The sequence below is a fragment of the Pristiophorus japonicus genome, chromosome 26, assembly GCF_044704955.1.
Source record: "Pristiophorus japonicus isolate sPriJap1 chromosome 26, sPriJap1.hap1, whole genome shotgun sequence".
NCBI classification, from domain to species: domain Eukaryota; kingdom Metazoa; phylum Chordata; class Chondrichthyes; family Pristiophoridae; genus Pristiophorus; species Pristiophorus japonicus.
In genome coordinates, this window is record NC_092002.1 from 12,599,688 (window position 1) to 12,615,759 (window position 16,072).

General features: G+C 53.0%; 1 protein-coding gene across 1 annotated transcript; it reads right to left on the minus strand.

Annotated features, from left to right (window-relative positions):
• Window positions 1-631: 631 nt before the first annotated feature.
• Window positions 632-16,008, minus strand: LOC139239193 (N-acetyllactosaminide beta-1,3-N-acetylglucosaminyltransferase 2-like). The gene is made up of 2 exons (XM_070867833.1): window positions 15,924-16,008; window positions 632-1,921 (listed from the first exon to the last, which is right to left on the minus strand). The coding sequence occupies exon 2, from the start codon at window positions 1,905-1,907 to the stop codon at window positions 669-671; it is 1,239 nt and encodes a 412-aa protein (XP_070723934.1). The 5' UTR covers window positions 1,908-1,921; window positions 15,924-16,008; the 3' UTR covers window positions 632-668.
• Window positions 16,009-16,072: the final 64 nt, after the last annotated feature.

Here is a 16,072-nt window from a genome sequence, read left to right on the forward strand (position 1 = left end):
CTATGACCCCTGGTTCCAGCCTCTCCAGCCCGGGGGAAACATCCTCTCAGCATCTACCCTGTCAGTCCCCCTCAGAATCATATATCTTTCAATGAGATCACCGCTCATTCTTCTAAACTCCAGCATTTACTCAATCTCTCCTCACAGGACACCTGTCCTCCCAGGAATCAATCTCGTGAACCTTCAGTGGGAAGTACACTTGCCTCGAAGTCAGAAGGTTGTGGGTTCAAGACCCACGCTTTTGAGGCGTCCGGTGGTCATGAAAGGCGCTATATAAATTCAAGTCCTTCTTTCACAGTACGCAAGGTGTAGTCTCGCCAAAGCCCTGTACAATTGTAGCACAACTACTCTTGCACTCAATACCCCCTTGGAATAAGGCCAACATGCCATTTGCCTTCCTATTTGCATGTTGTAACTGCACGCTAACTGTGTTCCCTGTATGAGGACACCTAAATCTTAGTGCTGACTGATCTGAAGGGAGGGAGAATCAGGAGGGCAGGTCTTCCTCAGTTTCGGCGGCCCCCGAAAAAGGTCGGTCACCATCCTCCGCCTGCTCCGCGACGACACGGCGGGCCGTGATCCTGACCCAACGGATCCATCACAGACCCAATCCACGTCGGCGGGGGTGGGGGGGGGGGGGGGGGGGGGGGCGCGCGCGCGGGGGGCCGCTAGCATTTGAGATCGGGGCTGTACAGAGCCCGCCAGAGTTGGGTGGTTTGCTGCGGGCTGCGCTGGTGGACGAGGATGAGGTCCGCGTGGGCGCAGGGGTCGTCGCGACGCTGCGCCTCGATGTCGAAGGTCCGGAAGCCCGCGTGGTGGAGCGATGGCACCCCCAGCGCGCTGAAGCACATGCCGGTGAAGACGTCGTCGATGGGGAAGAAGGGGATGTAGTGGGAGACGGCGTAGAGCGAGGGTAGCAGGCGGCCCGAGTACAGGAAGCCCCCGCCCCCAGCGTAGGCCGGGTAGGCCCCGTCGTAGAAGGGCAGCGGGATGCTGTACTTGCTCTTCTTGTCGCGCAGCGGCGAGGCGTTGACAATGGTCTGGCCCACGTAGAGCTGGTCGCCCCGGCCCGCCTCCAGCGACTGGAGGTACCCCAGCAGCACGGGCGTGTTGAGGAAGATGTCGTCGTCCCCCTTGAAGACGTAGCGGGCGGCAAGGCAGTGGGCCGTGGCCCACCGGAGGAACAGGTAGTCCTTCAGGGTGAGGTTGTAGAGCGTGTCCTTGAACTCCCACTGCAGGATGTCGCCGTGCAGCCGGTCCTCGTGGTCCAGGAGCCCCTGCAGGTCCGGCCCCCGGCCCGCTCCGGAGGCCGAGCCCAGCAGGAAGAGGGTGAGCACCCGGGCGCCCGCCAGCGTGCCCTCCCGGCCCCAGGTCTCGCGCACGGCCTGGCGCCTCTCGAAGTTGGCCACCACCGACTTGACCACCAGCAGCAGGAAGGCCCCGCCCTCGCACTTGCCCGGGTGGTCGAGCCGCTGGGGGTAGTCCTTGCAGTCCATGTAGCGCAGGAAGTCCCGGTGGGCCTCGGAGTAGGACGCCGCGTCGGCGATCGGCGTCGCCGCCGCCGCGCTGGCATTGCAGGCCCGCGAGGGGCGGTACTGTGCGGCGCCCTGGAGGCGCAGGCTATCCAGCAGTCGGAACATCTGGTGCTGCTTGAGGTTCCAGACGTTGTTCTTCGCGGGGATGAAGTCCTTGAAAAAGGAGGAGATGTTGACCAAGCCTACCTCGCCCCCGCTGTCGGCCAAGTCGGGGGCCAAGGAGAGGTTGGAAGTGTTCAGGCTGTAGTTGAGGTTGTACGCTCTCTGCGCAAAACTTTGCGTCAGAGCCTTGGAGTGCCAACCCAGGAGGATATTGAGCACACACATCCCCACCACAGCCACCAGAGCCATCTGCAGCTTGAAGAATCCCATTCCACTCGCCAAGCCTGAAACGGGAAAGAGGGAAAGCATTGGAACAACGTTCTCAGTCAAGACTGGGTGACCTTTTGTTGGCCAGCGCGGATAGAATGGCGAGTACTGCAGGGAATCGGATACGGCCAGGGTGATCTCCTGGACTCGTTTTGATCGCCTGGATGGGTCGGAATTTTCCCAGATTTTTTCTCTCCCTAAATTGGCCTGGGTTTTTATCTGGTTTTTTTTGCCTCTCCCAGGAGATCACATGGCTCCGGTTGGGGTGGAGTGTAGAATGTTTCAGTGTAAGGAGTGTCGCAGTAGTTTGGGGGGGGGGGGCTGGTTGGGCTGGGTGCTCTTTGCCTTTCCGTCATTGTTCATTGGTTTATATGCAACCTTCAGGGCTGCTCTTTGTCGGCCGGAGCGGGCACGATGGGCCGAAATGGCCTCCGTCTGTGCTGTAAATTTCTAACTTGCATTTATATAGCGCCTTTTAATGCTGCAAAAGTGACAGCCGTGGCTCAGTGGGTAGCACTCTCTCTCGCCTCGGAGTCAGAAGGTCGTGGGTTCAAGTCCCACTCCAGGGACTTGAGCACATAAATCCAGGCTGACACTCCCAGTGCAGGGCTGAGGGAGCGCCGCACTGTCGGAGGTGCCGTCTTTCGGATGAGACGTTAAACCGAGGCCCCGTCTGCTCTCTCAGGTGGAGATAAAAGATCCCACGGCACTATTTCGAAGAAGAGCAGGGGAGTTCTCCCCGGTGTCCTGGGCCAATATTTATCCCTCAATCAACATAACAAAAAAAAACAGATTATCTGATCATTATCACATTGCTGTTTGTAAACTGTCTGTCGCATTTCTTGCATTACAACAGTGACTACACTCCAAAAGTACTTCATTGGCGGAAAACACTTCGAGGCGTCCGGTGGTTCTGAAAGGCGCTGTGGAAACGCAAGTCTTTTTTCTTCTAAACGTCAAACAAAATTTGACACCGAGGCACATAAGGAGCTATCAGGACAGGTGAATGAAAAGTTGATCAAAGGAGGTAGGTTGTTAAGGAGTGGGAGTAAAGGGGGAGAGAAAGGGAGAGGTTTAGGGAGGGAATTCCAGAGCTTAGGGCTTCCAGGCAGCTGAAGGCAATGGTGGGCGATGGGAATCGAGGATGCACAATGCCCGAGTGGGAGTAATGCAGAGATCTCCGGGGGCGGGGGGGGGGGGCGGTGTGGAGCTGGAGGAGGTATCAGAGATAGGGAGGGGCCTGCCGGAGGCCATGGAGGGACTTGACCAGCCAGGCTGGATCAAATCCCCTCTCGCTCAATGTCAAAGTGATGGCTTGATGGCCAGGTCCAAGTCACCTTCTCCGCACCGTAACCATGGAGGGAGGGGGAGTAGAGAGACCGAGAAAAAGAGCCTGCATTTAAGTAGTGCCTTAACACGGCCTTCACAGCCAGCGGGTTACTTTGGATCGCTCTTACAAAACACTGGAGGATGGGCCGAATGGCCTCCTTATGTGCCATATGAATCCTTTTTAAAAAGTGCCGCCACTATTGTTTTCTGGCCAGTAGCCACTGCCAGCCGTGGCTCAGTGGGCAGCACTCTCGCCTGAGTCAGAAGGTTGTGGGTTCAAGTCCCACTCCAGAGACTTGAGCACAAAAACAATCTAGGCCGACACTCCCAGTACAGTGCTGAGGGAGCGCTACACTGTCAGCATCAGCAGGCTGGGGGCCATTGGAGAGAGCAGCGTGCGGTGGTATACCACTGCAGGGAGCAGCGCGTGCTGTTGCAGGAGGGCGACGGCTGTGAAGCCACATATCGCCGTGCGGGCAGCCACGGCGGGAGGGGCGAAGGAGCGGCGAGAGTTTGTCGAGGGAAGTGACCGGGGCCCAGGAGAGGCGGAATCTGGGGCCCAGGAGAGGCGGAATCTGGGGCCCAGAAGAGGCGAGGGCCCAGGGGCAGCACGGGCCCAGCCCACACTGTGCGATATGTGCGCGCACTAGGTCCGTGCAGCAGAGCTGTTCTCCAGTTAGTCTTGGGTAACCCTTGCCACTGGACCGAGACCTGGCTCTGTCGAGCCCCGTGTGGTGGCTGGTGTGCAACGGCCACCCCACGTTAAAAAAATCCACGCACAGGCATCTTCCACCCTTCAGGATGTAGTTCGGGATCTGGAATATTAGGTCCTTCATTGAAACACCGGTGAACTCATCCCTTTTTGGTGTGGAGGCAAGTCATCCTCACTTCGAGGGACTGCCTATGATGATGACGACGACACTGTTGGAGGTGCCGCCTTTCGGATGAGACATTAAGCCGAGCCCCCGTCTGCCCTCTCAGGTGGACGTAAAAGATGGACAATGAGGAAGAGGGAAGACCGCTTACTGCTCTCACTCACAACCCAGAATTAGATCTGTGTGTGTGGCTGTAATGTATTTGCTTCGTGGGTTCTTTGCTTAAGAATTCATAGCAACACATTGCTATTAAAGAACTAGTTGGTTTATTGGCAAAGGATTATCACACTACTCATTACCAGTTCATCCACCAGGCTGACAACTGCATACCTCATCGTGGATCCCCCTGAACCCAACTGGCTGGGGTTTTAGTGAGTCTGGTGAACAACACGTGACTGGCTAAGCCAATCACAACTCAACAGCTCTACAAACCTGTGAGCATGCTCACATGTGCATATGCTACAGCGTGAGGTTGCCCCACCCCCTCCCCCACCCTCCCCCTGTGGGCGCTCCCTGACTCATCCAGGGCAGGAAGAATGACACAGACAAAATAAAGTACAAAGATGCGTGTGGCATCACAAGAGGGGGGGGAGCGGGAATTAAAGAGCTGTTTTCCGTAACTGTTTGGTGTGTCGTGTAATTAACAGAAGCTCGTTTATTGTCATTGTTGCAGCAAGCATGGAGATCCCTGTTCCTGTGAACAGGAGCAGAGTCCAGCCCGCCCTTCTGATCGCTTTTAAACTAATTAAAGAAATGCCATTGTTGTTACATTATTCTCCTTCCACACTGTCCCAAACACTCCCAGGGCATGGGTTAGATACAGAGTAAAGCTCCCTCTACACTGTCCCATCAAACACTCCCAGGGCATGTACAGCACGGGTTAGATACAGAGTAAAGCTCCCTCTACACTGTCCTATCAAACACTCCCAGGGCAGGTACAGCATGGGTTAGATACAGAGTAAAGCTCCCTCTACACTGTCCCATCAAACACTCCCAGGGCATGTACAGCACGGGTTAGATACAGAGTAAAGCTCCCTCTACACTGTCCCATCAAACACTCCCAGGGCAGCTACAGCATGGGTTAGATACAGAGTAAAGCTCCCTCTACACTGTCCTATCAAACACTCCCAGGGCAGATACAGCACGGGTTAGATACAGAGTAAAGCTCCCTCTACACTGTCCTATCAAACACTCCCAGGACAGGTACAGCATGGGGTTAGATACAGAGTAAAGCTCCCTCTACACTGTCCCAAACACTCCCAGGGCAGGTACAGCACGGGGTTAGATACAGAGTAAAGCTCCCTCTACACTGTCCCATCAAACACTCCCAGGGCAGGTACAGCACGGGGTTAGATACAGAGTAAAGCTCCCTCGACACTGTCCCATCAAACACTCCCAGGGTAGGTACAGCATGGGTTAGATACAGAGTAAAGCTCCCTCTACACTGTCCCATCAAACACTCCCAGGGTAGGTACAGCATGGGTTAGATACAGAGTAAAGCTCCCTCTACACTGTCCCATCAAACACTCCCAGGGCAGGTACAGCACGGGGTTAGATACAGAGTAAAGCTCCCTCGACATTGTCCCATCAAACACTCCCAGGGCAGGTACAGCACGGGGTTAGATAGAGAGTCAGAAAGAAAAAGAAAAAAAGAGCTAAGGCCAGCCCAGGTTGAGAGACGGCTAGGAGGAAAGAAAGGAAAGATCTGAAGAAAGGAAGGAAACACTTGCATTTATATAGCGCCTTTCACGACCTCTGTACATCCCAAAAGCACTTTACGAAGTGTAGTCGCTCTTGCAATGTAGGAAATGTGGCAGCTAATTTGATGAAAACCAGGGTAATAGATTGGAGAAAGGCTGATTTTGAGGAGACTACAACTTGGGAAAATAAAATGGGCAACAATATTGGCAGAAAACGATAAAGAACAGCAATGGGAAACACATAAAACCTTGTTCAACAGAGTGCAGGAACAATATATTCCACTAAAAGAAAAGACGAACTAAACACTAGTGAGACTCAATGGATGAATAAAGCCATAAGGGAACTATCGGAGGGTAAGGAAAGAGGCATCCATTAGACAGCAGGGGAGTGCATGATAAGGGAGAATACAAAAAGATTAGGAGAGCAGTCAAAACACATTTTAGGAAGGCAAAGAGGTACTATGAAATTAAATTATCAAGGTACATTAAACAAAATAGTAAAATATTTTACAGGCACATCAAGTAAAAAAGGTAGGTTGGGATAGGAACAGGGCAATTATGGGATGGACAGGATAATACCACAGGTAACGATAGAGAGATGGCAGAAATATTAAATATTTATTTTGCTTCAGTATTTACCAGGGAGCTGGAACAGGTGGACATGACATTGGATGATGAGATTAAGGAGACAAGTGCAGTTAAAATAGATAAAGGGGCTATATTAAATAAACTAATCAAACTTAGAGGATAAAACCCCTGGTCCGGATGGATGCATCCACGCATTTTAAAATAATCTAAGGAAGAGATAGCAGAGGCATTACTACACATTTTTAATAAGTCTTTAGAAAAAAGTGTAGGGCCAGAGGACTGGTGGATAGTTAACGTAATACCTCTATTTAAGAAGGGGATAGAACATGGCCAGGGAATTATAGACCAGTCAGCTGAACATCGGTGGCAAGAAAAATAATGGAATGCCCACTAAAGGAGAGAATAGAACATCTAGAAACCAAAAATAGAATAACCAATAGTCAGCATTGGTTTCAAAAGGCAAAGCCTTGCTTGACCAACCTCATTGAATTTTTTGAAGTAACAGAGAGAGTAGACAAGGGTGATGCAGTAGATATAATTTATCTAGATTTTCAAAAGGCCTCAGTCGTTGAGTATATTCAAGGCGGAGATCGCTAGATTTTTGGACTCGAGGGGAATCAAGGGATATGGGGATCAGGCGGGAAAGTGGAGTTGAGCTCAAAGATCAGCCATGATCTTATTGAATGGCGGAGCAGGCTCGAGGGGCCCTATGGCCGATCCTGCTCTTATTTCTCATGCTCTTCTGTAGCATAACACCTGCCTCAAGAGACAGAGGGGCACAGATATCAGGTGTGCACTATGTCAGCTGATCTTCACTGTTGCTGTTTGTGGGAGCTTGCTGTGCGCAAATTGGCTGCCATGTTTCCTACATTACAACAATATCTACACTCCAAATGTATTCCATTGGCTGTAAAGAGCTTTGGAACATCGAGGCCATGAACGGCGCTATATAAATGCAATGCCTTTAGAAAGACAAGAATTAATCAGGGACAGTCAGCACGAATTTGTTAAGGGAAGATCACGTTTGACTAACCTGATTGAATTTTTTTTAAAGAGGTGGTAACCAGGAGGGTCAATGAGGGTAGTGCATACGATGTAATGTATATGGTCTTTAGCAAGGCTTTTGATAAGGTCCCACATGGCAGACTGGTCACGAAGGTAAAAGCCCATGGGATCCAGGGCAAAGTGGCAAGTTGGATCCAAAATTGGCTTAGAGGCAGGAAGCAAAGGGTAATGGTTGATGGATGTTTTTGTGACTGGAAGGATGTTTTCAGTGGGGTTCCGCGGGGCTCAGTACTGGGTTCCTTGCTTTTTGTGGTATACATCAATGATCTAGATTTGAATATAGGGGGTATGATTAAGAAGTTTTCAGATGACACTAAAATTGTCCGTGTGGTTGATAATGAAGAGGCAAGTCATGGATTGCAGGAGGATATCCATCTACTGGTCAGATGGGCAGAGCAGTGGCAAATGGCATTTAATTCAGAGAAGTGTGAGGTGATGCACTTTGGGAGGGCTAATAAGGAAAGGGGATGCACATTATACGGTAGGCCACTTAGAAGTGCAGATGAACAAAGGGACCTTGGAGTGCTTGTCCGCAGATCCCTGAAAGTAGCAGGCCAGGTGGATAAGGTGGTTAAGAAGGCATATGGGATGCTTGCCTTATTGGCCAAGGCATAGAATATAAGAGCAGCGAGGTTATACTTAAATTTCAACAACACTGGTTAGGCCACAGCTGGAGTACTGCGTGCAGTTCTGGTTGCTATATTATAGGAAGGACGTAATTGCACTGGAGAGGAGATTTAAGAGGATGCTGCCTGGAATGGAGAATCTTAGCTATGAGGACAGATTGGATAGCCTGGGTTTGTTCTCCTTGGAGCAGAGGAGGTTGAAAGGAGACCTCATTGAGGTGTATAAAATTGAGGGGCCTGGACATAGTGGATAGCAAGGGCCTATTTCCCTTGGTGGAGGGGACAATTATGAGGGGGCATAGATTTCAGGTGGTTGGTGGAAGGTTTAGAGGGGATTTGAGGGGGAACTTCTTCACAGAGGGTTGTGGGGATCTGGAACTCGCTGCCTGCAAAGGTGGTAGAGGCAGAAACCCTCGCTACATTTAAAAGGTGCTTGGATGGGCACTTGAAAGGTTACGGACCTAGAACTGGGTAAGTGGGATTAGACTGGCGCAGATACGATGGTAAGTACTTCAGGGAATCTAATACGGCCAGAGTGATCTCCTGGACTAGTGTCGATTGCCTGGATGTGTCGGAGAGGAATTTTCCCAGATTTTTTCCCCCAATTGGCCTAGGTCCTGATCTGTTTTTTTGCCTTTCCCGGGAGATCACCTGGCTCCAGTTGGGGTGGAGTGTTAAGTGTTGCGGTGCAAGGGGAATCGCGGTTGTGTGGGGCGGACTGGTTGGGCCGTATGCTCCTTACCTGTCCGCCATTGGTCGTAGGTTTATATGTAATCTTCAGGTCTGCTGACCGAGGGCCGTGTGGCAGTTTGTCGGCCGGCGCGGACACGAAGGGCCGAAATGGCCTCCTCCTGCGCTGTAAATTTCTATGTTTCGAAGTCTTTCACAGGGGCTGTGACATTTGGCCTTGGATTATAGAAGAGATCAATCTGCCGGGGGTGGGGGGGGGGGTCTGTGCTTCCAGTCATAGCCTGCCGCAACCCCCAAAACCACTTTGCCGTAATGTGTGCCCGTGTTTAGACACCAGGAGAGGATTGTCCCCTGGCTCAGCTGTGACATTTTCCTCAATTGAGCCTCACTGTCTGGACTCTCACACAGAATCAGTACAGCACAGGGGGCCATTTGGCCCATCGAACCTGTGCCAGAAGAGTGGACAATCGGGCGACAGGTCACAGGAGGATACGTGACAACCCTAGAACAGGAGCCAATGAGAGTCAGCGCCAGCAGGGGAATAAATCGGCCTCAGCCGCGGCTTAGTGGGTAGCACACTCGCCTCGGGAGTCAGAAGGCTGTGGGTCAAAGTCCCACTCTGGAAATTCGAGAATACTCTAGGGTTGACGTTCCCAGTGCAGTGCTGAGGGAGTACCGCACTGTCGGAGGTGCCGTCTTTCGGATGAGACGTTAAACCGAGGCCCCGTCTGCTCTCTCAGGTGGATGTAAAAGATCCCATGGCACTATTTCGAAGAAGAGCAGGGGGAGTTATCCCCGGTGTCCTGGGCCAATATTTATCCCTCAATCAACATAAAAAAGATTATCTGGGTCATTATCACATTGCTGTTTGTGCACAAATTGGCTGCTGCGATTCCCACTTTACAACAGTGATTACAAAATTACTTCATTGTCTGTAAAGCGCTTTGGGGAGTCCTGAGGTCATGAATGGCACTATATAAATACAAGTGTTTCATTTTATTTCCGCACGAAGCTTACCGTGGTGAGATATGATGAGCGCACATTAAATTTACTGTTTTTTTTTAAAAAGCAGCAATTAATATTAGCTCACGCTCAGTGTAGGTAAAGCACTGAGTTCCCACGAAACATCTGCGTCATGGAAATCTTTGTGTCGTGTCAAGCTGAAACCAGCTCAGCTGGAAATTCAATGCTGGGTCCAGAGGCACATTAGAACCCCGGGTCTTATTTCAGTATTAGGAGGCAAATTTGCTCCTGTGGCAGAACATAAGAACATGAGACCTGGGTGTCATGGTACATCAGTCATTGAAGGTTGGCATGCAGGTACAGCAGGCGGTTAAGAAAGCAAATGGCATGTTGGCCTTCATAGCGAGGGGATTTGAGTACAGGGGCAGGGAGGTGTTGCTACAGTTGTACAGGGCCTTGGTGAGGCCACACCTGGAGTATTGTGTACAGTTTTGGTCTCCTAACTTGAGGAAGGACAATCTTGCTATTGAGGGAGTGCAGCGAAGATTCACCAGACTGATTCCCGGGATGGTGGGACTGACCTATCGAGAAAGACTGGATCAACTGGGCTTGTATTCACTGGAGTCCAGAAGAGTGAGAGGGGACCTCATAGAAACGTTTAAAATTCTGACGGGTTTGGACAGGTTGGATGCAGGAAGAATGTTCCCAATGTTGGGGAAGTCCAGAACCAGGGGTCACAGTCTAAGGATAAGGGGTAAGCCATTTAGGACCGAGATAAGGAGAAACTTCTTCACCCAGAGAGTGGTGAACCTGTGGAATTCTCTACCACAGAAAGTAGTTGAGGCCAATTCACTAAATATATTCAAAAGGGAGTTAGATGAAGTCCTTATTACTCGGGGGATCAAGGGGTATGGCGTGAAAGCAGGAAGGGGGTACTGAAGTTTCATGTTCAGCCATGAACTCATTGAATGGCGGTGCAGGCTAGAAGGGCTGAATGGCCTGCTCCTGCACCTATTTTCTATGTTTCTATGTTTCTATAAGAAATAGGAGCAGGAGTCGGCCATTCGGCCCCTCGAGCCTGCTCCGCCATTCAATAAGATCATGGCTGATCTGATCTTGGCCTCAACTCCCCATAACCCTGCCCACTCCCCATAACCTTTGACTCCCTTATCGCTCAAAAACCTGTCCATCTCCGCCTTAATTATATTTAATGACCCAGCCTGCACAGCTCTCTGGGGCAGAGAATTCCACAGATTCACAACCCTCTGAGAAGAAATTCCCCCTCCGTCTTAAATGGCCGACCTTTTATTCTGAAACTATGCCCCCTATAGTACTAGACTCCCCCACGAGGGGGGGGAAACATCCTCTCTGCATCTACCCTGCCGAGCCCCCTCAGTATCTTATACGTTTCAATAAGATCACCTCTCATTCTTCTAAACTCCAATGAGAACAGGCCCAATCTACGCAACCTTTCGCCACCTGCACCAGACATAAATACCACGGCAACAAGAGGTCAGACGCTGGGTATTCTGCGGTGAGATGTTCACGACAGGGACCGAAAGCTTGGTCGTAGAGGTAGGTTTCAAGGAGCATCTTAAAAAGGAGAGAGAGTTTGAGAGGTGGAGCTTTAGGGAGGGAGTGCCAGAGCTTAGCATCCAGGCAGCTGCCAGCAGGTCTTTTTAATGTTCCTTTTTGCATCTCATTACTGTTTTATGTTCCTTTGTTGGTTTTATAGCTCTCAAAATACAGTCTCTTACCTCACTTGTTGACCAAGGTTGCTTAACAACAGCAGTAGAACCTGTGTCTTTTAGGAGTATTGTACTGGTTTTGTATTGTCATTAAATAGTTACAGGGGATGGAGTATAAAAGCAGGAAGTCTTCCGCCAACTGTACAGGGGTGGGCGCGACCATATCTAGAATACTGCGTGCAGTTTTGGTCACATTGAAGAAAGGATATACTTGCATTGGCGGCAGTTCAGAGAAGGATCACGAAATTGATTCCGGAGATTAAAGGGTTGTCTTATGGAGGAAAGTTGAGTAGGTTGGGCCTCTACTCATTGGAGTTTAGAAACATAGAAACATAGAAAATAGGTGCAGGAGTAGGCCATTCGGCCCTTCGAGCCTGCACCGCCATTCAATAAGATCATGGCTGATCATTCCTTCAGTACCCCTTTCCTGCTTTCTCTCCATATCTCTTGATCCCCTTAACTGTAAGAGCCATATCTAACTCCCTCTTGAATATATCCAATGAACTGGCATCAACAACTTTCTGCAGCAGGAAATTCCACAGGTTAACAACTCTCTGAGTGAAGAAGTTTCTCCTCATCTCAGTCCTAAATGGCCTACCCCTTATCCTAAGATTGTGTCCCCTGGTTCTGGACTTCCCCAACATCGGGAACATTCTTCCTGCATTTAACCTGTCCAGTCCTGTCAGAATCTTATATGTTTCTATCAGATCCCCTCTCATCCTTCTAAACGCCAGTGAATAAAGGCCCAGTTGATCCAGTCTCTCCTCATTAGAAGAATGAGAGGTGATCTTATTGAAACGTATAAGATACTGAGGGGGTTTGACAGGGTAGATGCAGAGAGGATGTTTCCCTTCGTGGGGGAATCTAGAACTAGGGGGCATAGTTTCAGAATAAAAGGTCGGCCATTTAATACGGAGATGAGGAGGAATTTCTTCTCTGAGGGTTGTAATTCTGTGGAATTCTCTGCCCCAGAGAGCTGTGGAGGCTGGGTCGTTGAATATATTTAAGGCGGAGACAGACAGGTTTTTGAGCGATAAGGGAGTCAAGGGTTATGGGGAGCGGGCGGGGAAGTGGAGCTGAGGCCAAGATCCGATTAAATGGCGGAGCAGACTCGAGGGGCCAAATGGCCGACTCCTGCTCCTATTTCTTATGTTTTTAGCACGGAAAAAGGCCGTTCGGCCCATCGAGCCCGTGCCAACTCTCAGCCAGTCCCCCCCCCCCTTCCCATAGCACCTCAAATTAAAAATTCTCATCCTGGTTTTCAAATCCCTCCATGGCCTTGCCCCTCCTCCCTATCTCTGTAACCTCCTCCAGCCCCACAACCCTCAACACGCCACGGAATGCCCTTCCTGAACTTCCCTCTCCTCCTGTAAAGCCCTCCTTAGAACCTACATCTTTGACCAAGCTTTGGCCGGCCCTTCCCACTATCTCCTCCTTTGTCTTGGCGTCCATTTTGAGAGTGTGAAGCACCTTGGGACATTTTACTATCTTCAAAGGAGGCGCTACATAAATGCAAATGCTCGTCTGAAATCCTCGTCGAATTCCCTTTTAAATTAGGTGAGCCTTCACCATCAATAGCTCCTCGTGGCAAAGCCTTCATTCTGCCGGAGAGAATCCTCACCCTGTCCCCATTCATCAACCGGAGGTAAAACAATCTCCACTTTCCCCTCTTCAAACTTTCTATCATTTTTGAATTGTTTATTGGATTCTACCCAAACCCTTTCCTCACCGGCCCCTCCTCACACACCCCTCCCTCCCTCCCTCCCCTTTCCTTCACCCCTCCCCCTTCCCTCACCCCTCCTCTCCCCCCTTTCCTCATCCCCCCCTCCTCACACACCCCTCTCTCCTCCCTCCTCACCCCCTCCCTCCCCTTTCCTTCACCCCTCCCCCTTCCCTCACCCCTCCTCTTCCCTCCCCTACCCTTTCCTCACCCCCCTCCTCTCCCCCCTTTCCTCACCCCCCCCCTCCTCACACACCCCTCTCTCCTCCCCCCCCTCCTCTCCTCCCTCCTCACCCCCTCCCTCCCCTTTCCTTCACCCCTCCTCTCCCCTCCCCTCCCCTTTCCTCACCCCCCTCCTCTCCCCCCTTTCCTCACCCCCCTCCTCTCCCCCCTTTCCTCACCCCCCTCCTCTCCCCTCCCGCCTTTCCTCACCCCCCCACCTCTCCCCTCCCCCCTTTCCTCACCCCCCCTCCTCACACACCCCTCTCTCCTCCCCCCTCCTCACCCCCTCCCTCCCCTTTCCTTCACCCCTCCCCCTTCCCTCACCCACCCCCCCTCCTCTCCCCCTTCCCTCACCCCTCCTCTCCCCTCCCCTCCCCCCTTTCCTCACCCCCCCCTCCTCTCCCCTCCCCCCTTTCCTCACCCCCTTTCCTCACCCCCTTTCCTCACCCCCCCTATCCTCACCTCCCCTCCTCTCCCCCCTTTCCTCACCCCCTCCTCTCCCCTCCCCCTTTCCTCACCCCCTCCTCTCCCCTCCCCCCTTTCCTCACCCCCTCCTCTACCCCCCCTTTCATCATCCCCCCTCCCACTCTCCCTCCCCCCTCCCCCTCTCATCATCCCCCCTCCCCCTTTCATCATCCCCCCTCCCCCTTTCATTATCGCCCCTCTCATCATCCCCCCTCCCCTCCCCCTTTCATCATCCCCCCTCCTCTCCCCCCTTTCCTCACCCCTCCCCCCTTTCCTCACCCCTCCCCCCTTTCCTCACCCCCTCCTCTACCCCCCCTTTCATCATCCCCCCTCCCCCTCTCATCATCCCCCCCTCCCCCTTTCATTATCGCCCCTCTCATCATTCCCCCTCCCCCTTTCATCATCCCCCCTCCCCTCCCCCTTTCATCATCCCCCCTCCCCTCCCCCTTTCATCATCCCCCCTCCCCTCCCCCTTTCATCATCCCCCCTCCCCTCCCCCTTTCATCATCCCCCCTCCCCTCCCCCTTTCATCATCCCCCCTCCTCTCCCCCCTTTCATCATCCCCCCTCCCCTCCCCCTTTCATCATCCCCCCTCCTCTCCCCCCTTTCCTCACCCCCTCCTCTCCCCCCTTTCCTCACCCCCCTTTCCTCACCCCCTCTCTCCTTCTCCCCCCTTTCCTCACCCCCTCCTCTACCCCCCTTTCATCATCCCCCCTCCCCCTCCCCCTCTCATCATCCCCCCTCCCCCTTTCATTATCGCCCCTCTCATCATTCCCCCTCCCCCTTTCATCATCCCCCTCCCCCTTTCATCATCCCCCTCCCCCTTTCATCATCCCCCTCCCCTCCCCCTTTCATCATCCCCCTCCCCCTTTCATCATCCCCCTCCCCTCCCCTCCCCCTTTCATCATCCCCCTCCCCTCCCCTCCCCCTTTCATCATCCCCCTCCCCTCCCCTCCCCCTTTCATCATCCCCCTCCCCTCCCCTCCCCCTTTCATCATCCCCCTCCCCTCCCCCCTTTCATCATCCCCCTCCTCTCCCCCTTTCATCATCCCCCTCCCCTCCCCCCTTTCATCATCCCCCCTCCCCTCCCCTCCCCCCTTTCATCATCCCCCCTCCCCTCCCCTCCCCCCTTTCATCATCCCCCCTCCCCTCCCCTCCCCTCCCCCCTTTCATCATCCCCCTCCCCCCTTTCATCATCCCCCTCCCCTCCCCTCCCCTCCCCCCTTTCATCATCCCCCCTCCCCTCCCCTCCCCCCTTTCATCATCCCCCCTCCCGCCCCACTTTCATCATCATCCCCCCTCCCCCCCCTTTCCCCATCATCCCCCCTCCCCCCCCTTTCCCCATCATCCCCCCTCCCCCCCCTTTCATCATCATCCCCCCTCCCCTCCCCCCTTTCATCATCATCCCCCCTCCCCTCCCCCCTTTCATCATCATCCCCCCTCCCCTCCCCCCTTTCATAATCATCCCCCTCCCCTCCCCCTCCCCTCCCCCCTTTCATCATCATCCCCCTCCCCCTCCCCCTCCCCTCCCCCCTTTCATCATCATCCCCCTCCCCCTCCCCCTCCCCTCATCATCCCCCTCCCCCTCCCCTTTCGAGCCTTTTCCACGAGCGATGAACTTCGGTGAAACCTGTGGGAACTCGAGCACGGGGCGGGGCAGGAAAGAGAAACAGAGACAAGAACAAAAAGAGGAAGTGGAAGGAAAGTTAGGCAGAAGGAAAGTGATGGAAAGTGCGAGGTGACTAGCCCGGGGGCCGGGGGGGCGGGGGGTGGGAGCGGTGCGTGTGGGCAGCAACTTTGGGGGAAATGTGTGGCGTGTGAAAGGAAGGCGGCGCCCAGGGTGTGTGTCGGTTTCCACACCTGGTGTGTCTGGCCAGGAACAATGGGACATTGACATTGAACACAAGGACCCGCATGCAACAGGAGGTCCCCACCCTGGGGACATTGGGGGGGGGGGCACTCTGTGGGCCCCCTTTAAAAGGAAAAGTAACAACCCTCCCCAAACATGCAGAGAGAGAGAATCCTTACCCGAGCAAAGCAGGGCTCACAGGAAGGCGAGGCGAGGCGAGTGTCTGCTGGATCTCCTGTTTTCTCAGACACACTTCACAACAAGGTTGGGAATTTCCCAATCGGTGTCATGGCAGGCTGCAATGGTGTGAGCTTGCTTTGCACAGTGG

Excerpts from the sequence above, each read along its gene's own strand:
- LOC139239193 (XM_070867833.1), bottom strand. The coding sequence starts at position 1,907 with ATGGGATTCTTCAAGCTGCAGATGGCTCTGGTGGCTGTGGTGGGGATG.